At 40.5% G+C, this 27,077-nt stretch overlaps 4 protein-coding genes across 5 annotated transcripts; 2 read left to right on the top strand and 2 right to left on the bottom strand.

The window, feature by feature from the left end:
• The first annotated feature begins 344 nt into the window (after positions 1-344).
• Positions 345-9,609, top strand: slc7a6 (solute carrier family 7 member 6). 2 transcript variants are annotated; one of them, XM_044364649.1, is made up of 10 exons: positions 345-473; positions 3,360-3,942; positions 4,057-4,182; positions 4,826-4,970; positions 5,061-5,184; positions 5,290-5,393; positions 5,561-5,657; positions 5,940-6,089; positions 7,558-7,741; positions 7,833-9,609. In XM_044364649.1, exons 2-10 carry the CDS (start codon positions 3,453-3,455, stop codon positions 7,898-7,900), a joined length of 1,488 nt encoding a protein of 495 aa, XP_044220584.1. In that variant the 5' UTR covers positions 345-473; positions 3,360-3,452; the 3' UTR covers positions 7,901-9,609. The 2 variants fall into 2 exon arrangements, with proteins under 2 accessions (XP_044220584.1, XP_044220664.1); XM_044364729.1 differs by lacking the exon at positions 345-473 and adding an exon at positions 2,210-2,806.
• Positions 9,606-17,282, bottom strand: slc7a6os (solute carrier family 7 member 6 opposite strand). Its single transcript, XM_044364767.1, has 5 exons — positions 17,045-17,282; positions 15,901-16,230; positions 11,891-12,097; positions 11,377-11,509; positions 9,606-10,494 (listed from the first exon to the last, which is right to left on the bottom strand). Exons 1-5 carry the CDS (start codon positions 17,231-17,233, stop codon positions 10,358-10,360), a joined length of 996 nt encoding a protein of 331 aa, XP_044220702.1. The 5' UTR covers positions 17,234-17,282; the 3' UTR covers positions 9,606-10,357.
• A 51-nt stretch (positions 17,283-17,333) lies between these two features.
• LOC122990936 (nuclear factor 7, brain-like) lies at positions 17,334-21,392 on the top strand. The gene is made up of 2 exons (XM_044364539.1): positions 17,334-19,139; positions 19,350-21,392. Exon 2 carries the CDS (start codon positions 19,360-19,362, stop codon positions 20,989-20,991), a length of 1,632 nt encoding a protein of 543 aa, XP_044220474.1. The 5' UTR covers positions 17,334-19,139; positions 19,350-19,359; the 3' UTR covers positions 20,992-21,392.
• Positions 21,393-23,979: 2,587 nt separating this feature from the next.
• LOC122988081 (adhesion G protein-coupled receptor G3-like) lies at positions 23,980-26,324 on the bottom strand (the record flags this gene model as incomplete). The annotated part of the gene is given in 4 exon segments (XM_044360248.1): positions 23,980-24,101; positions 24,187-24,494; positions 24,662-24,764; positions 26,150-26,324. Coding segments are annotated over 4 exon segments (708 nt in total), but the record flags the coding sequence as incomplete, so codon positions are not given.
• Between the last annotated feature and the right edge of the window lie 753 nt (positions 26,325-27,077).

Below are 27,077 nucleotides of genomic sequence, written 5' to 3'. Positions count from 1 at the left end.
TGGCAAATCAGCTAGTAACAACAATATGATAAAAAAGAAAAAAAATCATAATTAAATGTTGGCTTCCAGAGTGCTTACAAATAGTTGTTTACATATATATTTTCAGGATTGTGACACTTTTTCTATAAAAATCTTAGCCCTATATACATTCCTTAATGAAGCTGTGTTGGAAATCTAATACACAAACACAATGTTTCAGGGCCCCGCATATAAATCATGACAACCAAAATGGGTTTTTCAGTAAGTGAAGAAATGTTCTGATCTGAAAATAATCCCAACACATGCAGCATGTATGTGTCTAGTGTAGTGAAGTCATACGATGCTCCTGCAGCGCAGCAGCGTCACATGACGTACCCGCGGAGCAGCAGCAGCGGCAGCAGCACTCAGTTGTTTACGGGTGCTGATGCGTTTGCCAACGGACACCGTGTTGGCTGGCTGTCAAAAAACACTTGGCAGGAGGAAAACCAGCACAGGTAAGACTGGAAAACCCACTCTGAAACCGTTGCCGCTCAGCAATAACGTTTTGTGCTACAGCAAGAACGATATTCGTGTATTCGTCGAGGACAGAGCTACCTGCGGGACAAAAGGGAAGTCCCGTTTTTATTTGTTTTTTGGGGAGCCGCGACAAGCTAACCGCAGATAGCCGCGATAATACCGGAGGTGAGCAGCTTCGCGTTCAAAATGAAAGCCAGAATGAGCAGTTTTTCGCTTTGTGTATTCTGTCACAAACATTAAAAGTGAAGTGAATGCAGATATTTTCTCTGGGTTGCATATGTAGGAATCAAAGCTGCGGAAACATTAGCTACGAGTCAGAACAAAGAATCAGCTTACCTGACGTTACTGACGTTAAGCGAACTGCTCCTTTACATAGAGTAAGATAGTTAGTAATGCTAGCACTGTCATTATTATGAAGTTATTATCCCTGCCTGATGTTTATTGTATTATTATTTGTATTATAACTGTCTGTTAACAGAAAAATGACGCTACGTGCTTTATTCTCATTTTTTGCCATATTTACCCGTTTTACTATTTTAACGGGGCTCCGCTATATCTCCGGTTGTCTCGTGCCCTGCATGGGTTATATGTGATACAACGTTATGTGGTTTTGGTTTACACAGGTGAAATTATCTTTACATATTCAGTAAGACACGAAACATTTTCCTCAGAAACTACGACAACATATGATTGTGGCTTTATTTTGAAAGTCTTATACGGAAGTCAGGTTTTGTAATTCAGTGTAACTTGACACTGTTTCCTTCACTACGGAGACGCCGGTCGGGCTTTGTTAAAGATGTTTATCTCTTATAATCATGTTCATTCTAATGTGACAGACACGACTCACTCAACATAAATCTCATATCATATCAGTAAATAGACCGATCCCTGCTGGTCCAGCCTTAAAAACTGAAATGAGCTCATCCTGGTTGGTTTAGGTCATCAGATCGATGGTAGCAGCAGAGATAACTCATCACCACCCTCCCTTTACTCGCTGAAAGGATTTATCCACATTTTTATCACAATCTTGTTCCATAAACTTCAGCCTATGACATTTGTAAGCAGAGCATTCCACATCCATTGATGTCTATTCATATATGATAGATGCCTATTAGAATATAATGTGTTTAGCGTGAACAGTTAAGGCTTGTAGAAGCTGACACAGTTACACATTTCAAGTTGAACGCTGAAATGTAAACTTGCTTGTGGAGCACGTTGGGTTACAATCCATCCAACTCTGAAACAGTTATCAGTGGTTGTTGTGATTCATGTAAATGACATTTGTGTTTGAAAACAGAGTTGGTTTCTAGTTGTTTCTAGTTGGGGCGGGGGGGAGGGGGAGGTTGTGTCAGTGTCACAGATTTGAAAAAGAAAAGCAGAGGAGTAGATGAATAGTTGTCATTATGCGGAGCTCTCTGTCATGTTTACCTGGCTGTGGCTCCTCCTATACTGAGCCTGTCTGGTTACTGTGTGAGTGTGTAAACAGCTCTCATATAGCACGCAACCACAGATGCTAAATAACTCACTTTCTAGGACACGTGAGAATAATAAAGCTACAAAATGATCTATGTAGTTTGTAGCTGAAACCAGTTCATCTTCTGTCAGTCAAATAATAAATCAATTGCTTCAGCTCTGATTTCCTGATTACAAAGTTTACTGTACATCACACTCACAGCGTGCTACCGTTAACAAGGAGTTGAACGGTCGCCACATTTCACAGCCTCACACACTTGAGTTCACACATACATATATAAACCCTCACACCACCATCACCTGCGCACCGAGCACGTAACACGAGCTGCTGCTTTCATCTAGGCTTCACACAAACTCTTGTTACTGATGTGTTACTGATGTGTTACTGATGTGTCTGTTGTTGAGTAGTTCTCGTTAACAGCGGTGTTGTTGTTGTCTGAGTCATTGATCGGTGTGTTTATCAGCAGATAAACAGGTGGTGCTGCGGTGAGTTTGCGCATGTGGAACAGATGCCTAATGATTGAACTGAAGCATGCAGCTCACATGCACACAGACAACAAGCGAGCACCGGAGCACTCTGTGATAGCAGAGCCTTCAGTCTGATTTATAGGTGTCTTATTTAACTGTAGATTGTACATTCCACACCTACAGTACGTTACATACAGCACTGCACTTCTAACCTGCTCATCTACATGTCACTTCATCTCTCTACAAGTCTCAACTGATAGTTCAGCTTGTTATCAGAGTACATCTGCAGCCCAATATCACAAATACATGTTCCTTAATAACTTCAACTGATAGCATGTGATCACCTGGCAAACATGAGATTATAAAGGAGGTATGTCTTGTTTTTTTGTGTGAGCTATGAGACATGCCAGTCTTTTAAATATGGTCGTCAGTAATGTTTTAACTCTAATAATTGAAATGAAAAGACATTTTGAGGTGTTTTCCTCATGTCTGTTCAGCTAACCATGACTGCCAGTATGTGACCCACTGGGCTGTCTTGCCATATAAAAGCAGAGGGGAGGTGAGGGGGGGAGGGTTGTTGTGGCAGAAATCTGGTGATGGAAGTAGATTTTTAGCTTGTTATCAGTTCATTCTTTGTCAAACAGGCAAAACAAATCATAGACAATGTCATTTATTTAAAAAAAAGGAGATCTAATTTAGTTTATGTGTTCCTGAAAATAATACAGATGTTTTTCACTGATGTTTTGTTGATGACTTGCCGTATTTACATTTTGCCACATGTCCTTTCATAACGACATTATCAGCCCCAATATTCACATTTTGAGTTGGTTTGTTTGTAGTCATTTGTTTCAGGTACATTTTAAACGCCCTCCTCTTCTCATTCTGACTCAAACTAACTTGTTTCTCCTGAATGTGTTGGACAGGTTGTTCCAGAGGTTGCCAGAAAGGGAGCAGGGCCTGTAGCGTCCACAGCTGGTCCTCACTTCCCGCTGGTTCAGCCCCGACACGACGGCACCATGACCGACCGTGAAGACTCCAGGAAGATGAACGGCAGTGCCGACCACTCTTCCCAGCTGCTGGAGCCGCCCAAGGAGAGCATGCAGCTTAAAAAAGAGATATCGCTGCTCAACGGAGTCAGCCTGATCGTAGGTAATATGATCGGCTCTGGCATCTTCGTCTCCCCCAAGGGCGTGCTAATCTACAGCGCCTCTTACGGGCTGTCGCTAGTCATCTGGGTCATTGGGGGTCTGTTCTCTGTGGTGGGGGCCCTCTGCTACGCTGAACTGGGTACCACCATCACCAAATCAGGGGCCTCCTATGCATACATCTTGGAGTCATTCGGTGGCTTCATTGCCTTTATCCGCTTGTGGACATCTTTGTTGATTATTGAGCCCACCAGCCAGGCGGTCATAGCCATTACGTTCGCAAACTACCTGGTACAGCCGCTCTTCCCAACATGTGAACCACCCTATTCAGCAGCCAGACTCATCGCTGCAGCATGTATATGTAAGTCCCACTGCCGTCTGCACACGTCACTCTAGCTTGTTCTTACAAGACAAGACACAATATCTTTAACATCTGTGCAACCTTCCTCTCTCTCTCTCTCTCTCTCTCCCCCAGGCCTACTGACATTCATCAACTCCGCCTATGTGAAGTGGGGCACCCGCGTGCAGGACATTTTCACCTACGCCAAGGTGGCGGCCCTCATCGTCATCATCGTCACCGGAATCGTCAAGCTGTGTCAGGGTGAGCGGTGTCATGACAGTGCCCATAACTGTCAGGAGTGCTGCAGTGCTGTTGTTTGCCTTAACACGGTTAAAAGGAAAGATCTAGGGCATGGATAAGCTCAACCACACCAGCCAACACGTATTCTCCTCCACAGTCTCACCTACTCTCACTCACCCACCTGCACTGTGATCATCTGTGGCCCACACAGCTTTTTGTTTGTGGCAACAACAACAAAAAAAAAAAAAGGATTTGTGATGTGAGAGGAGAATTGATGAGTTTTGGATCACTTGGACATATTTTAAATGATGTTGCACTGTCATACAAAAAAGGAATAAGACTTTATCAGTCTGTATTGAAATATTTGGTGACATGAACCATATTCAGTCTTAATAGGCAAACCCTCTGTGAGCTAATTGTTGCATACATGCACGAGCATGTGGACAGCTCGTGCGTGCATGTGTGTTTGTCTGTGTGAGAGGGAGAGTGCCATTTTTTTGGCATATTGTCATGGCTGAGAACCAGTTGCTGAAACAGTACAGACCAAACTGCCTATATAAGGAGTTTGAGATCTCTATGACTTAAGAAAATAAACCCACAGTCATTTTGTTGATGTTATAAAATGTCCCAGATTGCTCATTTAAATGTTGTGTCTCTGTCTCAGGTTACACAACCAACTTTGAATCCGCCTTTCACGGATCGTCTACAGATCCCGGCGACATCGCGCTGGCGCTCTACTCTGCCCTCTTCTCCTACTCCGGCTGGGACACCCTCAACTTTGTCACAGAGGAGATCAAAAACCCTGAGAGGTAACATTTCTTTTCTTTTTTTTTTTTTGACCCCTGGAGCCACCAAATAACTCCAGAGTTTGATTATAATCCAACAACCTTGTGCTACAGGAACCTGCCACTGGCCATCGCCATCTCTATGCCCATCGTCACCATCATCTACATCCTGACTAATGTGGCCTACTATGCTATTTTGGACATGAGTGCTATACTGGCTAGTGACGCAGTGGCAGTGGTGAGTGTGACAGCAGCACAGAAGGACTGAGATGGATGACGAGATGCATGTGTGTGTTAGTAGCTGAAAACGCACTCGCTAAAGCGCTTTGTGTGTCTGAATCAGACGTTTGCAGATCATACGCTTGGTGTGATGAGCTGGACCATCCCCATCGCTGTGGCTCTGTCCTGCTATGGAGGCCTCAACGCCTCCATTATAGCTGCATCCAGGTAGAACACTAAAGCATCAGTTAGAGTTGCAAAAAATCTGCAGTGGTTGTTTTATAATGATTATTAATCCAGTCTTGCTGCTTCGTTGTGATTCATTTGCAGTATAAAAGTCCAGCACTTAGAATGGCGTCATGGTATTCATCTTAATGCATGTTTGTTGTGTTCAGGTTGTTCTTTGTGGGCTCTCGTGAGGGTCACCTTCCAGACGCTCTGTCCATGATCCACATACAGAGATTCACTCCGATCCCTGCTCTCATCTTCAATGTATGAATATGGATCAATTACATGTAAAGTATAGTGGAGGAAGTACAGGAATCTTCCATTTTTGTAGTGGTTGTTAACCGTAGAGTAGAGTCTCCTCCTCATAAATGGGCTGATTGTGTGAAACTGCACTAATTTTAAATGACAAAAAGTTTTTAAATCTTTGCTTTCCATGCTGGAAAAGGCTAAACACATTTTTCATTAAGGTTAAAGAGTAAAATTAAATTTGATCAAACACCTCAGTTATGTAATTTCTCATTGTTTCTCCATCCATCCACCGTTTAGTGCATCATGTCACTGATCTACCTGACGGTGGAAGATGTCTTTCAACTGATCAACTACTACAGCTTCAGCTACTGGTTTTTCATGGGACTGTCCATCGCCGGACAGATCTATCTCCGCTGGAAGGAGCCTGACCGACCCAGACCTCTCAAGGTAAGACCAGCCAATCACAACTAGGCTATGTTCTGAAATCGATGTATAACTGGTGCAGTGCCCGTTGAAAATGTGCCGATTGCTTGGCGTCTGTTATTGTTGCTTCAACGGATAGAAAATTGAATACTGTTGATGTGAGGTGAACAGATGTTATGAATAATAAAGCATTCTTAGAGTACACACAACATGCAAGACAAGAGAACATGTCAGTTCTTGATTAAAAGCTGTTTTCAATGTCTACTGTTCTCTTTTCAGAACTCACTTATTTCTCAGCCTGTAGTCTCTCGTCTCGTCCTTCCCGTGTGCACGTGTCTCAGTCATAGTGCTTATGGGAATGCACAGATTTGATTGGCTGAGTAGCATCATGTTTATGATTTACAACACATGCAGTTGGTCTGTGAATTTCCTGTGCCGTTAAACCAAAGGCTAGAAAAGCTGCGCCAGGTAAAATAGAAATGCTGTCAAAATGTGATAATTCTCAATAATGAATCAGTTATACAGAGCTCGCACTCGACACTGCACTTCCTTGGGTTCCCAGAAATACACCTGTTCAGAGTCAGAATGATTCAAACCCTACATATACTGTATGAGTTTCAGTTATTTTCATTGTCTAGAATATTGTAAAAACTGAGATTACAGAAGGGTTCAGCAATAAAGTGAAAACAGCAGATTATCACTTAAACATTAAAACTCTTCAGTAAGCTGCTGCATACTGTAAACAGAAAGAAAAGCAACATTTTGATGTTAATAAAAAGAGAGACTCATTGTTATTGATATTAATCTACAGCCATACAAGCTGTAATGAATCAAATTAATTGATTACTGTATTACATTGGCCTTCATGGCACAGCAGCCATCATGATTAATACAGATATCACTAATGATTGTCTGTGGAGTAAATGAGAGTTTCTACACTAAAGAAATGTGACATCAGTTTGTAGCTTCTACTGGCATGTTGTACTGTATATTAAATACACCTGATCTGTCAGTATGAACTGCTGCTAAGAATCACAGATGAATAAAATGAAAATAGTGGCATTCTGCATCGCTGTGTGGACTTACACTTCACTTCTACACCTTCATTTTTTTATGTACAAAATAGAGCTCAGTGGTAAAGGTGCTCTTTAGGAGGAGAACCTAATACACTCACACACCCATAGCACAGCCATCAGGAGCAATTTGGGGTTCAGTATCTTGCCCAAGGACACTTCAGCACAGCATGCAGACTGCAGGAGCCGGGGATCAAACCACCGACCTTCTGATTGGTGGACGACCCGCTCTAACTCTGAGCCACAGCCGCCCTTTAAAAGTTTTTATGGAATGTGACACCAACTAAACTATAAAAAGAAATAGTGAAACAAATAACTAAAATACAGCGGAATCTTTCCACGTAGTACAAATAAATCAACAGAAAGTTTTTTGTTGTTTCTGTGGCTCACGGTTTCCCTCCTCATCTCTCTCTCTGCAGCTGACGTTATTGTATCCGGTGGTCTTCTGTATGTGTGCGGTGTTCCTGGTGGCCGTGCCTCTCTACAGCGACACCCTCAACTCTTTAATCGGCATTGCCATCGCCCTGTCAGGTGTACCTGTCTACTTCCTAGGCGTCTATCTCCCCGAGTCCAAACGACCGCCTATCATCACTAAGCTACTGCGTGAGTCTACCCCACATCCTGTATCTCAAGACACTTGTGTCATATCGGTTATTTCTTACCCTCAACAACATGTTATTGTCTGTCACTGCAGGTTCTTTGACTCATTTCACCCAGTACAGCTGCTACTGTGTACTGACAGAGATGGACAAAAGTGAATAGCACTCCGAACACTTTACCCAGAAGTCTCTGCAGCCTCACAGCCACCAGGGGGACCAGACAAGGGATGCTGCTGTGAGGGGGGAAAAATAAAGGATCTATGACTTTTTTTTTATTGTACTGTACACTACGTCAAAGCTTTCAGACTTAACTGACTTGTTTACAACACTGACAACGCTGCCATTGACGCACATGTTCACTCGCAGATTCACACTGAAATTCAAGGACATTCAAGGAATTTTTACCTAAAGTACAGATGCTGTTATAGTGTTATACTCCATATAGTGGATATTGTTACATACAGTTTAAATTCACACTATTTAATGACCTCCATTATAAATGATTTGCCTTGTTAGTTCAACCGGTAATTGTAAATATGCTTTTTGAGCAGTATGCGCCTGTGAGATTTTACAGGGACCTGATAATGATGCAACTATATGTTGTCTAATGGATGTTTTATCAGAGGGATGGGATTGTGTGCAGTATATGTGAGCAGGAGAAAGTACTTAATCTAACCAGAGGATTTATTGTAAGAAATATGTTCATGTTCACTTCCTGAATGAAAAAAAGGGAAGAAAATATTTGTCTGCTGCTACGTTGCCCATATTATTATTCTTGATGCTACATGTTTGAAACAGAGCATTTGGTTCTTTTCCATTATGTTTAATGACTGGTGAATGTTTCAAACATTTTGGCGGGGTGAGTTAAATGTCTGCAAGATCCAGTCCAACACTATTGGCAACTGTAGCTTTGCTTTAAACTGCGTAGCACTAAATCAATTTACTCTAATTCTTTACAGTTTTCAATTTGTCCAATTATTCGAGACATCAACAGATGTTCAGACTTTGGACAAAATAGCATTAACGTAGTTTTGTTTTGTATTTATAAATCATGTCCAGTTGTGCAGCATTTACAAATCCTGTCCCACATTTTCAAGTATCATCAACTATCTCTGAATCACTGCTTGGTTTGGCTTCAGTCAGAGGACTTGAGATACTTGTGGAGCCTCCTACACTCACTCCTGTGAGTTGTCATTTCCTGAGAGTGAATGAAATCACCATTTACAACCTTTTTTTTTTCTACACTTGCAGTTTACATCCAATTCTTGTCATTTCATTCATGAATCTGGATACAATTTGATGAGGAGAAAAACTAAAATTAATATATAAATATTAAATTAATTAGCATTTGTATGACGAGGTTCATGCCCACAGATCAAGACTGAAAACATTTTGAATTATTCAAAAGACAGAAATCAAACTTAAAAGCTCTTGATTTGAACCTAGTGCGTCGTTTTGCACCATTCATAAACTTTAAAACATTAATGGAACTGAAAGCTTTGATGACCAGGTTAGGACAGTTCTGCTCAAACAACTTATGCTTCTCTGACAATTTTGGACCAACTGGTACTGATTTCCTATTGTGACCTCTGGGACGTTGACTGTCAATCATAAAAAGAAGACTATTCCAGCCTTGGGAAAATGAGCAGGCAACATCAGGCCAGCACTTCCAACGAGTCTCTCATCTGTGAAACATATAGACCTCTAAAGTTGTGAATCATAGCACTGTTTACTTTTGTTGGATATTGAATTACATCCTGTGTTCATTCTGTAAACCGATCGATCCAGCAGGTTTGTGCAACTAATATGTAAATTAACCAGTCTGTATGTTTATTATGCAGGAATAAATGACATCCAGATGTTTTCCATTTATTTTGAAAGCTTTCTTTTTATACACATCTACATATTTACAAAAAAAAAGTTGTATTTTTTTAATTCAACAAGCATTCAAGAGAAACAATCGGAATTTCAAAAAGGGAGAATTTCTGAACCAAACTCACACACCCACAACAAAAAAAAAAATTATGCACCACGCTTTCACATTATGCAAAATCTAACACACAATTGTACGTACACGCACTACCATGCACAAAATGCAAACACCCTAAATTGCAACCACACGCGGCCCGAGACGTCTCACTAACAGAAGTGTTAACAGCACAAAGCATACGAGGCAAATCACACTGATGTGCAACATTTCTAACACACACACATCCACTTTGAACAAACACCCACACACACACACACACACAAATTCACTCCACCACAGATTTAAAAAAAAAAAAAAAAAAAAAGACACTGGGTCCTGCTGGAAATAACACCTGCTCCTTCAACATCTGTGTAGCAAAGAGAGGGATGGACCTGATGTAGGGTACGTGTGCAATTCTCTGAACAGTGAGAGGACTAAATGCTCTGTGGTTCAGTCACAATTTTTAACATTGGCACATAGAATGTATTGTTTTGATGCATAGGGGATTGTTATTGGACCTCATTATTAAACAGTGATGAGTGCTACACATAAGTGCCTTTCTGATGTTTTGTTTTCCCTACACAGAGGTCTATGGAGTACGGTGTTATTCATGAAAAGGGGATCCACAGACAGATGGGTTAAAGGGGTAGATCAATCGGAATCATATTTGTTCCCATCATCATCATCATCGTCGTCGTCATCATCATCTTCACCACGCTCATGCAGCACTTCCCTCTGGTAGCGCTCCCAGCTCCTCCGGCTGTACGAGTGCTCCTCCTCCCAGTAACCTGCACACACAAGGCAGAGCGACATCAGCCAATGAGTGACTGGAGGGACGGTTAAATGGCATTTGGAAGCATGTTGTAACTGAAGTGATTATTGGGAACAGTCATCGCTGTCTCTCCAGGCACACTCACACTTCTGTGATGATCTGTCGGTTATTAATGGTTCATATCTCGGTCTTATAAGTGGCTGAGATGTGTCGGGACTTGCCTGACACGTCTCATAATGTGAACAAAAAGGAACAAAACGGAGACAAGGTGTTCACGGAGCACTCCTGTCTACTTTTGTCCTGTTTAGATTTAGTGTTAATGGAGATATGGGGATCTTGTGAAATCAGAATGGCAGCATGGGGAGCTTGTGGAACAGGCTGCTGGGTTTACCAACCAATAGGGTTGCTAGTTAGATATTTTATTGGAAAATTCACCTTAAGTGACGAGCATTAATGTGACGGTGGAACGTAGGGGTGGGCGATTGGTAAAAATATCATCAGAATTTTTCCAGGCAGGATCATGAGCCACAATCTTAATTATTTTTCATGTTGGTTTTTAAGACTATTTTGCAAGTAAATGAAACACTTCCACTAATAAATAAGAGGAGATGTGCAGAGCTGCATTAAAAAGTAGTGACAGTTTATCTGGCCTTGTTTAAAATGGACATTGCAGTGTGAAACCAAACTAATGTCACAGCTGCAAAGCAAACAGCACCAACACAGTACACCTGAGCTGACATCAAGCTAGCTTTCAGTATGACAGAAGCGTAGTGTAACTTACTGCCACATAATACAAGCGTAGCATTACTCAGTCTACCTTCACAGTCTGTGGTGATACTGGGTTCAAACCTACAGTCTTATATAACTGACAAACAAGTGAAGCAGCATGAGGACGTACCACCGTAGCGCTCCTCTCTGTCGCTGTCTGAGTCACTCTCCTCATCAGGGTAGTCATTCCTCCAGTTGCCTTCTTCGTTCTCATCGTCATCATCTTCATACACCTCCTCTTCATGAACCACAATGTCGGGCACCTGAGATAAACAAAGACCCATTTATGTGATAGCCTTGTCTTTGTTGATTCATTATTGGTTTTAGTGTCTTGTGAGAAACTGTTAATAATAAAGATACAGTCACATGGTTTATACATAACCCTGAATGACCACTAGAAGGCGATCATTTTGTTCCATTGTCCAAACCTGTGAGTCACCTGTTGAGCATGAGACTGTAATAAAGTGAAGAGCAGCTGCATGCCAGCTGACTCTCGCTCATTTATCCAAATACACATTTCACAGGAATCTAGTAGTGACAGGTGTGAACCTCCCCCATGTCTACCCTCTACTTCACCCATTTATTCATTCACTCACTCCGATTTCAGCACTCATTCATCTGTCCGCCCATCCATCCACACACACCAGTTCTCCCTCATCAGCGTAGGCCCTGACAGACAGGATGTCCTGGATCCATCCGGGTGTGACTGTTTCCTGGTAGTAAAGATCGTAGACGTAGTCATCTTCCTGCTCCCGGTGCTCTTCCCCGGCTCTCTCCCCAGATATGCTCAGACGCTCCCGCAGCAGCTTTGTGTTGTTGCACAGGATCACTTCTGGGTCTGGGGTCTGAGTCTTTAGAAAAATGGAGTGAGAGGATAAATTAATCACTAGTGAGGTCGTCCATATTAGCATTGTTGACCGATAACCTCTGACACATTAACAAAGGCAGTTAATACAACACAACAAACAGGATTTTTTGCACCTTCTGTCACAACCCCGCAGATCTATTCTTTGGATTAAACAGTTATTCAACAATTATTTCATAAGCTATTAAACATCCACTATGATTCTGTTGAAAGTCTAACATTATTCCAACCTTTCTTTTCACAGTGCAGGGCTCTCCACAGGATGAATGACTGATAAGGGATGTAAGCATGGCGCTATGCCAAACAAGTTAAAACACTGGAGTTCAGCTTAAGATGTGTTTGAAGGTGTGTTTCGTTGTCTGTGGCGGCACCATATGGTGATAAACTGTAATTGCAGGTGTGTTTTTGGACCTCTTCCAAGGGAACCAACTGTGTTGCTGTGTGACGTCATGCTAGCAGAGACCAGGAAAAAAATAAAGAGCACACACACAAGCGAATTGAAGAGTGAGTCTGTCGCATTAGCTTCTCTCTCTGGTGGATCAAACACTGGATGATGGAAAATGCATCAACTGCGCTGCTTGTGATTTGAATGCATCTTGGGAAAGTTGCCACTGACACCTGGTTTATAATAATCATAATACTGAAAATGCAAGAGCGTTCATCAGCAGTCCATGGGCTCAGTCACCACTGTGTTACCTCATTCAGTGATAGTGACTTAACAGACATTTATTTAAATGAAAATCTTTGGGGATCTCCCAGATTGCCACTGGTACATGTAATGGGAAATGGTAAAACCAGCAACCTAAAAAGGGACATTGTGACAAATATGTGCACTGTTTTGGACAGTGTGAAGAAATCTGCTGCTGGATCAGTATAGCCCATCCTCCACCCTGACCAGCGTGATGTCACTGTTATTCACACATCATCAATACTGCCAATATAGATAGTTGCTTTCCTGCTACACATCATTTTTACACAATAAAAATTGCATTAGGTTTTCACCCTTTATCAAGATGGGAGTTTTACTGTATAAAATTACTACTCAGTTCCATTTAATTACTGTGACAGACAAAGCAGACTTCAACATTTCTGTTAACTCTGTTCTGTTCTGCTCAGCAGGTACTCCTGGAACAGGAGGAGGGCTGGTTAGTCTCAGCCTGAAAGTCTTCAGGAATTAGAGGGAGGATTCTTTGGGAATCTCATGATTTGATTGCACATCAATTCTTGGTTGAATGAATAGAAAAGGGGACACTATTTTAGTCTCTTAGTCCAGTAGTTCAGTGTCTGTAGTCCACTGAAATGAAATATAAAAAAAATACCTGGCAGTTAAGATCTTGATGAAGGTCACTATCACCGGATAAAAGTGTGTGAGAGAAAGCAGCTCTTTAACTTAAAAAAAGTTAACTGCATTAATTTGGAAGCATCTTACAGTCTTCTGCCTGAATGAGAATAATGAAATGAAAGTGTCATTTATTAACTAATATAACTGGTTCAGATGAATTTCTTGAGTACTACTGCAGTGACCTGAATGCGTCAGATGCAAATAACTGCTATGCACGCAATGAATTATTGTACATCATTTGCATACTCGCAGCAGTCAAAACAGACAAAAAAAGTGAGAGATACACTCAGATGAAAATTCTTGATACCAATAACAGATTGTTTACAAAAATATCTGCAGATGCCAAAACTGTCAGTTGGTCATTTATGCCTGTTTGTCTTTCACCTGAAACCTGCCCCAGACCATTTTGTGGCTACGATGAAATAAATATTTTAGAGCTGGTTAATACAACTGTTCTCACTATAGACAGCCTATTACTGAATGATGACCTAATGACAGGCTGAATATGAACATGGCAGTTGAAACTGTAGAAGTCATCACATATTAGACTTAATTTGCAATAAACGTGTTTCCTTGAAATTTTCCTAGAGTAGGCAAAGTTATAGACTACAGTGCCAAAACACACACACACACACACCTCCCTCCTGGTAACGTTATTTCTGCAGCACATGCACTCGTTTTTTCCCCCCTCCTCGTCGTGCCATCATCTGCTCCTCTCATTATAGTTATGGCTTTGGCTGCAATAATAATAATAATAATAATAATAATAATAATAATAATAATAATAATAATAATGAATACAGTACTATGAAAAGTCACGTTTCACAATCAGCGAGAGACAGAGGATATTACTTAACGTTACTTTGCCGACTTAAATGCCTCGTGAACAAGCAAGCTAGCAAATTACATAATGTTAGGCTAATGTTATTAATGTTAAATATTTTCCCCAAGGTTGGCAGATCTGTGTTAACTTAATTCTCAATTTCAACTTTCCACATCCACCTCAGTCCGTTAAGCTTTGCAAAAGGAGTTAAAAGAACCGTTCTGACTTGAGAGAGCAGCCAGCAGGAGTGAGGAGGGGGAACATGAGGGATAAAAATCAATGTCGTGTTGCTGTTGATTCGCAGTCTCTTGAAATGACATCATGCATTTGTCAATCATGATCATCCCCCACTTGACATCCGGGTGAAGGCAGGGGAATGAATCCGATGCCATGATTGGTCGGACTCTTCTTCTTTTGCTTTTTGGCAGGCTAACCGCTGCTGCCTCTTGCAATTAGACTTGACGTGCACAAATCGAACTCACAGGCGTCATCAGCTTTTTGTGCAGTTTAATCGTTAAAATCGTATCAGCAAACTGCGTCACCTGCTACACAAAATGTGTACAGATTGGTGGGTTTGCTGGTTACATGTTTTTTTTGTAAAAAAAACAAATTTGGTGTGTATGCTGTAAAGTAAGAGGAGGGGGAGGAGTGCTCCACTGTGTTGTTTATAACATCACGTCTCCAGCAGTGGAGATCAGCCTCTCTGCTGCACTGTTAGCTCTGGGGAAAGCCATTACTGTCCAACACACTGAATGGGTTCATGGTTTTTTTTTGAGGTGAAACAGACTGAGCACACTGTTATTTTCATCACCGCCTGGGAGCTGCACTAATCGAGTTCGGCCTTTTTCCTTTCCATCAACATAACATTAACATTATCATCATCGTCATCATTTTAATAATTGATTTTTGGCATTTGTGAATCTGTTTTCTTTTCATGTGTCTATGTTTGGGTCTAAAGCACTGCCACTGATCTACACACAATACGGTGCCTGAATGCACCGTATTATACAGAGACAGAGGACTGAAAGCTCTGCTGCAGCTCTGCTAACGTGCCGCTATCACTATGCAGCCTGTGTATTGTCTAAGTATCCTTAGTATACATCCATTTTTGAATTGTAACCTGAGGGTACAGGATTTTGATACAGAGCCCTGCTCAATTAATTATTATTTCCTTCACAAAGCAACACCATCAGCATCACTTGTTCCACCATTTTCCGGGCCTACTTTCTGTAGGTTTTTTGGGTTTTGCCATGATTGAACAGTTGATAGTTGAGACAGAAAGATGGTTATCACATACAACAAAGGTTCCTGGATGGAACTGAACCAGGGAAGTAATGCATCTTAACCACAGCACCATCTTTATATTCCTGATTAATCGTGTTAAGTCCACATGCTTGTTTTTCTAATAATACAGGAGTGACACCACATATTTCCTGTTCTTTCCATTTTTGTTACTTTGTGGGAAGTGAAGCAGCAACAAAACTTCAAGACACAAACTTATACCTGACCGTCAATTAGACTATTCAGATGGATCGATTTAAATGAGCAGTAGAAACAAAAGATACAGACAAAATCTTAACAATACCCATCCCTTATCGTCCAGCTACAATAACACTCAACTCACCTTCCCAGATGATTTGTCCTCGCCTTGTCCATCCTCATGTATGAGATCAACCACCTGGATTTCACCAAGACCCAAACATTTATCCTGGTGTTTCCCGGGTTCCTCTACACTCTCAGAGTCATCTGTCTGGGGATCCTGCTGCTCAGCTGGGCTTGGCAGCCCTGTGCGGTGGCTGGAGAGTATTCTGTAGCGTTCCTCCCTCCGGGTGCTCCACTTTGTGCTCCGTAGGTCCCCGGTGATCCGTTGTGAACTGCCAGCAGATGGGCGCAGCGCATGGGCCATGCGAGGCCGGGCCAAGGCCTGTCGAACCTGCGTCTGAACGGGGGCATCCTGGGGAGGAGATGACAGGAGGTCATAATCTATAGTGCTCTTACACGGAAATTAACAGATATTTAGCTTTAGTTTAGAGCACCTTGAGGTTGGAATAAACACAAACATGTGTCAGGTGATAAACCTTCAAGAACAACACACCACCCATGATTTACTTTCATACCCAATCTTCACTGCATCACTAAAAAAAAAAAAAAAACAAAAAAAAAAAAAACACTTGCTGCATCAGATGGGGACAGTCAGCAGAAACACAAAGAAGTAGAACATGACTATTTAACTCACGGCAGAAATGAAACAATCAAACTCGTGAGTGATATAAACCCAAAGTGAAGGCCTTGTGATGTTTACAAACTGAAATAATTCGCTTAGGTGATGGATGTGACTTACGTGAAAATGCTGACATGTACATTTAAATACATTATCATGTCAATCATACGACTGGCTTTGATTTTGGATTGAGTAAAACCATTTTACAGGCCAGCAAACACGTCACAACGACGTTCAACATCAACAAAATGAGCTAACGACAGCAGCTAGCAGAGGCCACTGTTTGACGACAGCATTGATTCAAGTTAGCTTGAGCGCTATGCTAACAACAGCTAACACAGAGGGCGCATTATTTTTCCAACGACAAACATCATTTTAAGTTATCAAAATCAGCTTCCTATCGGTCAGTCAACTTAACTAAACCAGCTGCGTTTGTACCGATACGTTAACTAACTTGAATTTGCCCACAGGCACTCCTAACCCTTTCCCCCGCCAGCTGCGTTGACGTTAGCCCGGTTAGCTGCGGATGCACCAGCGGGCCTCTTACCTGCGTCGCTACGGTCGCCACGAGTTTGAAGACGGAGTTTTCCACCTCGGCTTCATTGGGCTCCGGTACCGTCTCGCCGGTGCTCTGGGACGTCTCCGGTCGGATACGTTTGCATGCCAGCAACAAAGCATCCGCGGGGTCGGTGCCCCTTTTTCTCTTGACTCTCAGAATCGTCGTGTTTGGATCCATGTTGTCCTCAGTCTGCCTGGCACTCAGAGAAGAGGAGAAGGCGAGAGCTCTCACTCCGCCTTTATTTCTGGATACCGCAGACGTCATGAAACTTCTACTTAATCGAATTAGTTGATTTGTTCACTCGATTTAAAATGTGCTCTAAGCTCATTATTTGAAGTCGACTGTGCCACCACAGAAACGTTTATGTTACAATTAAATTATGGTATCCAAAAGCCAAATCGTTGTTAAATGTGCCAATTTATAGTTCTATTTCATTATTGTGTCTTTAAATGGAGACTAGATAAATAAAATGTTGAAATAGATTTGGAAAAAAATCTCCTAAAAGGCTTTTAAACTTGGAGGTTTGTTATTCAGTTGGGTTTTCCTATCATGTTAACATCATTTGTCTTTGGCAGTTTATGTTTTAAAGGATGATGAGTTCATTGGCCAGCTGACTGAGGATAATGGCTGGCCAACCAGTTCCCTGAGTTTAATTAGTGGGACACACTGGCAGCATGTCTTCAAATTAAACAGGGAAAGTGGTCAGGCTAATACAAAGAAACCTTATAAGTGGTTACTAAAAAAAAGGAAAAAATATACACCCTTTTAGAAAGTATTTTACTTATCCATATTTTAAAAAGTCATTTTTTTCCAGTTATAAATGAATACAGAAAAGTTATCATTTGAACACAATACTGTATATACAAGCGGAACTGTTACTTTGCGCAATTAATAATCTTTAATAAATACTATTTTAGTGCATAATTTAGATTTAGAATTTTTAAAATGTGTTCAACTGATCGACTATAAGAAATCATAATTATTTAGCTGGCACACTCTTGACACTAAACTGGCTGTAATGTAGTTATTGGCTGGTTTTCACTCTAAAACCCACTGGACAGCCAAGAGAATGAATTAAGTAATTTCAGGTCATGCTTTAATAATTTTAGGAAACAGATTATAGATCAATTATTAATGAATTAATTTGATTTGGTACAAATTACTAAGATAAATACTTTTATAAAGACTAAAATAATTCTCTTCTGATACCTGTAGACATATTATATTCGCAGCGCTTGAAAAAAGTTCATCTTGCTGAATTTGTTGAAATTGGAAGATCTGTGAGATATGGCCCTTTGCTGAAGGCTTAGTTACATCTAATATATTTAGGGAGGAAGTGATACTACAAATTTTGAACCAGATGTCTGTGCATGGGGCTGCGGAGAGAGCACACAGTGTTCAGATGTACCAAAAACTGAAACTGAAGTTAAGAAAACTGAACTATTTACTTACCTAACAGCTGATGTTAAATGATTCAAATCATCATCATTCGGGATGTTCTTTGTCTCACAATTAATTCAACAAAAACTCAGTGAATACCAAGGAAAAATGTTGAGAATTGCATTAACAATCGGACACCAATGTACGTTTTAAGCTCAAATTCTGATTGATTTTAAAATCAAGTGTGTGAACTTTTGTTGTGTTAACATGTGTCTTCTAAATCATGTGTTGAAACTCATACTGCCCTCCCAGCTCATCTTTCCTTCCTTTCACATTCCTGTAGTGTAAAATGTGATTTGCGGTCACATTACATCAACAATCTGGTCAGTCTTGCTGAGCAACATTGGCAGTAGTCTGTGCACGTTTTGTGTATGCCAGGAGGGCTCTAGGGCGGGTCACTTAGGACAGAAGAAAAGATATTAGGCTGTTTGTCCTCAGGGGGTAGTCGCATGACAAGTTTAAGCCTATGAGGAGGTGAAGCAACATTGAAAAGAAGAGTAACACATCCCCCAGTGTACTTACTGGTTTCTTAAAGAGTGACAGCTGGGCTGCGGTCACCACAGGTCTTTGCTTCTAAAGACAATTCAAAGCTTGGTTTAGTCTGCCTTTTTTAAGAACAGAGAAGTTACATAAATACATACAGGTAAGTGCAATTTTTACTCTTTGCAATTTTAACACATACATGCTGTATTCTGAAAGACACTGCTCTTGATAAATGAACATTTCTAGAAGACAATAATTCAAATGTACTTCGACTAATATACTAACAATCGAACATTATTCTTTTTAAAACAAGTATTTTTTAAATTCAGTACTGAAAATTGTTTTTTCATATCTTTACTCTTGCTCTCAGTGTGTTCAACATGTCAGCTGCCACCTGTCTGCTGTCTGAGGAGAACTTTTTGTGCTCCATCTGCCTGGATGTGTTCACCACTCCTGTCACCATACCGTGTGGACACAACTTCTGTAAAAACTGCATCACTGAAAACTGGAGAATCAACAGAAAATGTCACTGTCCTGTGTGCAAAAAGCTTTATGACAAAAGACCTGAGCTGCATGTCAATATATTCATATCGGAGATGGCTGCTCAGTTCAGAGAGTCGGATGTAAAGAAAGGCTCAGAGCAACACCGTGCTAAACCAGGAGATGTTCCCTGTGACGTCTGCACCGGGATCAAACTGAAGGCCCTCAAGTCCTGCCTGGTGTGTCTGGCCTCATATTGTGAGACTCACCTGGAGCGCCATCAGACAGTATCAGGGCTGAAGAGACATACGCTTATTGATCCTCTGGAGAACCTTGAGGACAGGATGTGTACAAAGCACAATGAAATAATGGAGCTGTTCTGCAAGACCGACCGCATGTGTGTTTGCCAGTTTTGCACTGAGTCGGACCACGAGTCACACGATGTTGTTCCTCTGAAAGAAGAATGGCAGGGGAAGAAGGCCGAGCTTGGGAAGACAGAGGCCGAATTTCGGCAGATGATTCGGGAGAGACAGCTGAAGATGCATGAGCTCAAACAGTCCGCAAAGCTCAGCAGTGAGGCTGCAGACAAAGAGATAGCAGATGGCGTGCAGGTCTTCACTGCTCTGGTGCAGTCTGTCGAGACAGGCCTGGCCGAGCTCATTGAAACGATCAAAAAGAAGCAGAAAACCACAGCGAAGCAGGCCGAGAGCTTCATCAAAGAGCTGGATCGGGAGATCTCAGAGCTGATGAAGAGAAATGCTGAGGCGGAGCTGCTCTCGCTCTCCAAAGACCACCTCCAACTCCTCCGACGGTTCCCTTCACTGAACGCCTCTCTACCCACAAAGGACTGGACAAAAGTCAGCCTCGGTCAGCCATCTTCTGGGGGAACTGTGGTGAGAGCTGTGTCTCAGCTCAAAGAAACGCTCAGCAAAGGGATGGAGAAGCTGCTTGAAGCTGAGCTGAGGAGGGTGCAGCAGTACGCAGCGGACATAACTCTCGATCCCGATACAGCACATCGCAAACTCATCCTGTCTGACGATGGGAAACAAGTTAATCACAACAATGTAGAGAAGAATCTCCCAGACAACCCAGAGAGATTTTCATATTGTGTCATCGTCTTGGGAAAGCAGAGTTTCTCTTCTGGCAGATTCTACTATGAGGTGGAAGTTAAAGGGAAAACGAAATGGGATTTAGGAGTTGCCAGCGGGTCGGCCAACAGGAAGGGAGAAATCACATCGAGCCCAGAGGCCGGCTACTGGACTCTGCAGCTGAGGAATGGAAATGAGTACATGGCTCTGGCCGACCCCGATGTCCTCCTCTCTCTGAAATCACGGCCTCTGAAGGTGGGAGTGTTTGTGGATTACGAGGAGGGTCTGGTCACCTTTTATGATATCGATGCTGCAGATATTATCTACTCTTTCACCGGTTGCTCCTTCAGTGACGAACTCTACCCATTCTTCAGTCCCTGTTTTAATGATGATGGTGACAACTCTGCCCCTCTCAGGATCTCTGCTGTCCTTAAAACTGACTGAATGTGTCGCTTGTTTTCCAGAAAATGATTTCTTATCATTTAAGGTAAAGTCACAGAAGTGCTAATAATGAAACAATCCAACAAAGCTTGAAACTTTATCAAAGGCTCATGTAGCAATTATGTCAGAATATTATGTTCCAGTAATAGCAGCATAATTATAACTGGATTTTATCATTTAAGAAATATTGTGATGGTAAGGAGCTTTTTATCCCAGGAGGATGCTGACAGACTACTGCTAGACTACTGTAATGAATACGAAAAAAGCATCTTGATCAGCAGCAGCTACTCCAGAAGGCAGCTGCTCTTTTCATTACTCTAGGTTGGTCTTAATTATTATTTTATTTTATTTTATTCCTACTTTTTAAATGGTTTTTAACTCACATGTCTTATTATTTTTTACTGGTTGGCAGCTGCTCTTAATTATTACTTTATTTTATTTTATTTTATTCTTACTTTCTTAATGGTTTTTTGTAACTCACATGTGTTATTTATGTGTTTGTTTTAACTGTGTTTACTTATGTCTGATGTTTTATCTTATACATTACCTACATAGTTTTTCTGGCTGCAGCTTCCGTGGTAGCTCACGCTCTGTGAAACACATTGTGCTTCCATCTGGAATGAAATGTGCTATATAAATCAAGTTTTGCTTTGAAATAATGTTGTTTACTCCCAGTTTTCCACTTCATGTCTATGCACTGTGAACACATTTATTAGCTGGTTCTCTGGTTTCTTTAGTAAATTTAGGACTTCACAGATCTGTCAGACCATAGTTCAGTACTACAGGAGTAATATGTTTATTCATGGGGTTAGGGTTAGGGTTAGGGTTAGGGTTAGGGTTAGGGTTAGAGCCTGAGAATTACCAAACAGACTGACTCTAAATTACTGGCAGAAGAAACTAAAACTATGATGACAGCACTAACAGGAAGCTCCAGTGGCTGTTTTAAGCATTTATTAAGAAAGGAGAAATGAGAGAAAGAGAAACATTATTCACCCCATTGATCCATGGAGAAACAGGAAACAGATCATCAAAAGAAATGTATTATTATATTTGATATAGTTTCGATTTATACCTTTCCATGGCAATAAATGTATCTATAGTGGTGTCCTTTTGAGAACAAAACTTTACATTAAAGAAAAAGAAAATTAGGTGATGCAAATAACATACACTTCACTGTGTTACTTAAATCTAATCTAATGTAGTTTATGGTTGTTAGTCTGTGTAATGATAAAATAACGGAGCAGAAAAACACAGGACTGAGTTCATTTTACATTAGATACTTTTTTTTATTTGAAAGTTTGGTTGATTGACTTAGTGAATACTGGTATATACTGGAACCTAAAAACCCAACAGATGGCGCCCAACTGCCACCACACAGCAGCACATGCAACCTGAATGGAAACCTTAAACACTGCATTTGTTTCAGCTGACTTGCATAAGGTTTGTCTCTACATCATATGTGAGAGAGGATGTTTGCATTGTATGTCTTTTGTGTGCAGTTTTTTTGTAAATAATTAAAAGTCTGTGATTATTTAATCATCTGGGTCTAATAAATACTTTAGTTTCTAAGGTATCTCTTGAGTGTGATAGTTTCTTGAGTATTTAGTTGAACCTGTGTAACAGCCAGCCTGAGGTACAAAGCAACAGATCACAATTCATATAACAAAAACCAAAATCTCTCCGAAAAGGATAGAGGCATTATTACAGTTCCAAGCTTTTGGTGTTACTTTAAACCATCATTAGGAGAAGCTGGAGGTGTCAGGAAGTTACAACTAGTAATACTAAATGGTGATTACATAGTTGCATCAGTTAGGCTGATGATGTCATCACAGGCCTAAACTGCTTGCGAGACTGGACATCAATAAATATCAAAACCAAAAGCTCTAAATGTCACGTCAACAACTTCAGTTCGTTAGAAGCTTTGAAACCACAGTTCGAGGAAAGTTTATTTTCTGCTAATGACTAATGTTTTTTAGAAGTAGCATGACTAAGTATTTACTCTGGTAAATTATATCTGGGTTGTTGCATATTGTCCATAGATTAACGTCTTTTTCATGAGTTGTCTTCAGCCTTGTTCCAGGTGTCAAGCCTGATTCAACAGGATATTTCGTTATAGCAGTTAGATGTTTGAATTCATTTCATTATGTCCTTACATGTTCACTTATCTTATCTGGAAATCAAGCAGCATTTTGTGTTGGAGATTTGACGTGATTTATAACAGAACTTTAAAATACTTTAAAGTTTAAAGTCCCACATTCTGAACTTGACCTCTATAGTTAGATTCCTCTTGGATTTTGTGATCTTTTAAGATTTGTTTCCAGTAAATTGTGGAATAGATGAATCCATATCTCAGGACAACAGTCTGTCTTGAGGTTACTTGAATGGTTTTTCCTACCACAATTTTGTCATGATCTTGTATATAATATTTCTTCTAGACTTAATTGATTAGGACTACAGAGTTTTTGACTCAAGACACTAAAGTTCTAATCAGTGAGATTCAGTCTTGCTAAGAAATAAAGCTGGTGAAATGAATATATTGTCCTGTGTGTCATAATTCAGAATATGAAGATCTCATTATTAGAACTGAAGTTTAGGTCTAGGAAATGAATAGTGTCAGTATTAGAAAATGAATGAGTGAACACAAAATGTGGATGAAAAGCATTTTAACAGTCCAGAATCCTGGGACAGACCGATGTCTGGCCAAAACAAGAATATCATTGACAAAACAGGCATATCATTTTATGGCAGAATGTAAATATAGTCTTTTCCAATTTAGTCACAATTATATCGGCAAAAACCAGCTCAGATGGTGATGCCATAGATAAATAACCTGATGCATGGTTTTCAATTCTATCTTTATTAAAAGAAGCAGGAAGACATCAACAAATAAAATTATTGTAAGTTATCATTTAGCTGCATAAAACTGGAATCCAAAGGCCAGCAAAGACCTAATATAGGTAATGGATAAATAATACAGTTGTTTTAGCTGTTTCAGTTGTTATACTATAAACTAGTAGTCATCATTTTCTGAGAGGAAGAGTCTTTGACTGAGGAGTTATTATCGGATCGGGATGCACAGGTCAAAGCTATGGACCACAGGACCACAAATACACCTGAGAGGAGAAAAGAAAAGCTGTCAATTCCAGCAAACAAGTAAACACAGAACACTTTATATGTGAGCATCCTGCACATACTGACCCTGCAAGGAGTTGAGTATAGTGAAGATGTATATTCCAGCAAGGGACATGAAGGTGGTGCTGGCTAACCCCCAAGGTAACCCCAGCACACAGCTGAGGCCCAGCACTGTGGCACAATCCTTCCACAGTCTGCTCCATTTCTTTCTGTTCATTTTGTTCCAGCCACCGTCACCTATCTTACGCCCCCACAGCTTGAACACCACCAGTCCCAACATGCAGGAATTATATAGTATCACCAGGCATGGAAAGGCCACAGTAGTGATGTAGCTGACCAAAAGCCTCTGTGGGAACTCGCTGCTCATCCAGCACCTGCAGCGTATTTTAAAAAAGAAGAATCAGAGAGACAATTAAAAAATAACCTGCATGAGGATAGTGAATAAATAGCAAAGTTGAAATCACAATGTGCACTTGCTAAGAATTCAAATCCATTATGTGGTGCATATTGAAAATTGTCACAATGAATCTTGATTTCTTACATCTGCACTGTTGAACTGGAGTTGTTAGCATCAGTCAGTTTCAGACTGTATTTCCCATAAACACCTGAAATCCCACAAGCCACTGCAATCAGTGTAGGAAGACCTGCATAAAGACATGAAAGACAGAGTTTACTCCAACAAGCCCTGACTTTATGTTTATCTGCGGTGGTGCAAATGAATTCCTTTACATTAAGATTTTGAATTAAAGTCATTGTCTAAATAACATAGAGAAGAATCTTTTCCAGTTCAAGGTATTCAAAGGACCTTTGGTTACATTTTACTATACAGTGACTGAGACCAACAAAAAGTCAACCGTTAATATTCAAACATTTCCTTCCTTGTTTTGAAACTTGCATTCATTACATCTGCTGCAGACTTCTTTTACTCTTATTGCATTGCTATTTCTTTTGGTGCAGCTGCCTGCAGCAGCCAACGGAAATGTATATCACAGTCATTAACCTGCAGACTTACTATTTGTTAAAAGGGATGTGTGCTGTGTAAAGTTTGACACAGTGCTCCACTAGACCGTTAATAATGTAGGAGCCACCTTAAAGCAGTTATTATCAATAGTTTTATATTAATAATGGATCTACCAGTATGTGGATGAGTACCAGTATGGAATGAGTACCAGTATGTGAAAGGTGTTGCTTGAGGAGGATTTTCACCTGACTCTGCAATTTAGCATCTTTCAGCTCTTTGTTTTGGTTTTACAGCTTGCAACTTACTATTTTGGTTCATTGCATTCATCAGTGTCATTTTCAGCTGCAATAAGCTGTTTTCAGTGAAAAAAGCTCTAATAAACCCACTGTACGCTACCTGCTCAGACAAAGTTGAGGACTAGCTGGTGAGCATTTAGTAGCCAAAGAGACAGATTTTTTTTCCCCAGGAGTTTGCAACAAACAACAACAGAGTTAAAAGGAGAGAGAATATTGGATTTGCATTTATCAGGTGGACAGAAATATCTCTCTTAATGAATGCTAATGTTGCTTAGTATCTGCTGAATGTGTAAATAAGCGACAGTTTGCTAACAAGATTGTTATATCAACTTGTCAGTGGAAAACATGTTAGTTTACACAGCTTGTTTCCACTGTGGCCAAAAAAAAAAAATTATTGCAGGTTTAAGCCCCCCAATATTTCAGCTGATATTGTATATAGAACCAACTGACACAAAAGGAATATAGGGGCCTTCAGGGCCTGGGGTAGTTCAGTTGGTAATCCTGCCCTCACCGTGATACTACTGTCCTTGTGTGCATGCTGTACCTGCAGTGGTGGTTGTTTTTCACCAATATCGTCACAGTATTATAATATATAATTCTAATAAATAATTAGAACTGAAAAAACAAACATTCATACATCAGTCTTATTCAGGCAATATTAATTTGGCTATTTGTTTGACTTATCAACAGTACATCAGAAGACAACACCTTCATACACCTTAAAAAATTGACTTGTTGGAACGAAGTACTGTCCAACCCAAGCTCCACTCACCCCATCCCACCAAGCTGAGTTTGAGCAGGTATCTCCTGACGTAGATGTTAAAGACTCGGACGAGGAGAAGGTAGAGGTGGAATCCCTCCAGAGCCGTCCAGCTGATGGTGGCCAGCAGGGACCAGTGTAAAAAGAAACCAAGAGCTCCGCAAACCCAGTCGTCCTCATTCTCAATCAATAAATGTGGTGATTACTTAGTTGCATCAGTTAGGCTGATGATGTCATCACAGGCCTAAACTGCTTGCAAGACTGGACATCAATAAATATCAAAACCAAAAGCTCTAAATGTCACGTCAACAACTTCAGTTCGTTAGAAGTTTTGAAACCACAGTTCAAGGGAAGTTTATTTTCTGCAAATGACCAATGTTTTTTTAGAAGTAGCATGACTAAGTATTTACTCTGGTAAATTATATCTGGGTTGTTGCATATTGTCCATAGATTAACGTCTTTTTCATGAGTTGTCTTCAGCCTTGTTCCAGGTGTCAAGCCTGATTCAACAGGATATTTCGTTATAGCAGTTAGATGTTTGAATTCATTTCATTATGTCCTTACATGTTCACTTATCTTATCTGGAAATCAAGCAGCATTTTGTGTTGGAGATTTGACGTGATTTATAACAGAACTTTAAAATACTTTAAAGTTTAAAGTCCCACATTCTGAACTTGACCTCTATAGTTAGATTCCTCTTGGTTTTTGTGATCTTTTAAGATTTGTTCCACAAGTTTTCCAGTAAATTGTGGAATAGATGAATCCATATCTCAGGACAACAGTCTGTCTTGAGGTTACTTGAATGGTTTTTCCTACCACAATTTTGTCATGATCTTGTATATAATATTTCTTCTAGACTTAATTGATTAGGACTACAGAGTTTTTGACTCAAGACACTAAAGTTCTAATCAGTGAGATTCAGTCTTGCTAAGAAATAAAG

This window comes from Thunnus albacares, chromosome 1 (assembly GCF_914725855.1).
Source record: "Thunnus albacares chromosome 1, fThuAlb1.1, whole genome shotgun sequence".
Classification (NCBI taxonomy): domain Eukaryota; kingdom Metazoa; phylum Chordata; class Actinopteri; order Scombriformes; family Scombridae; genus Thunnus; species Thunnus albacares.
The sequence above is the reverse complement of the archived record's forward strand: the minus strand, read 5'-3'. Positions and strand labels throughout refer to the sequence as shown.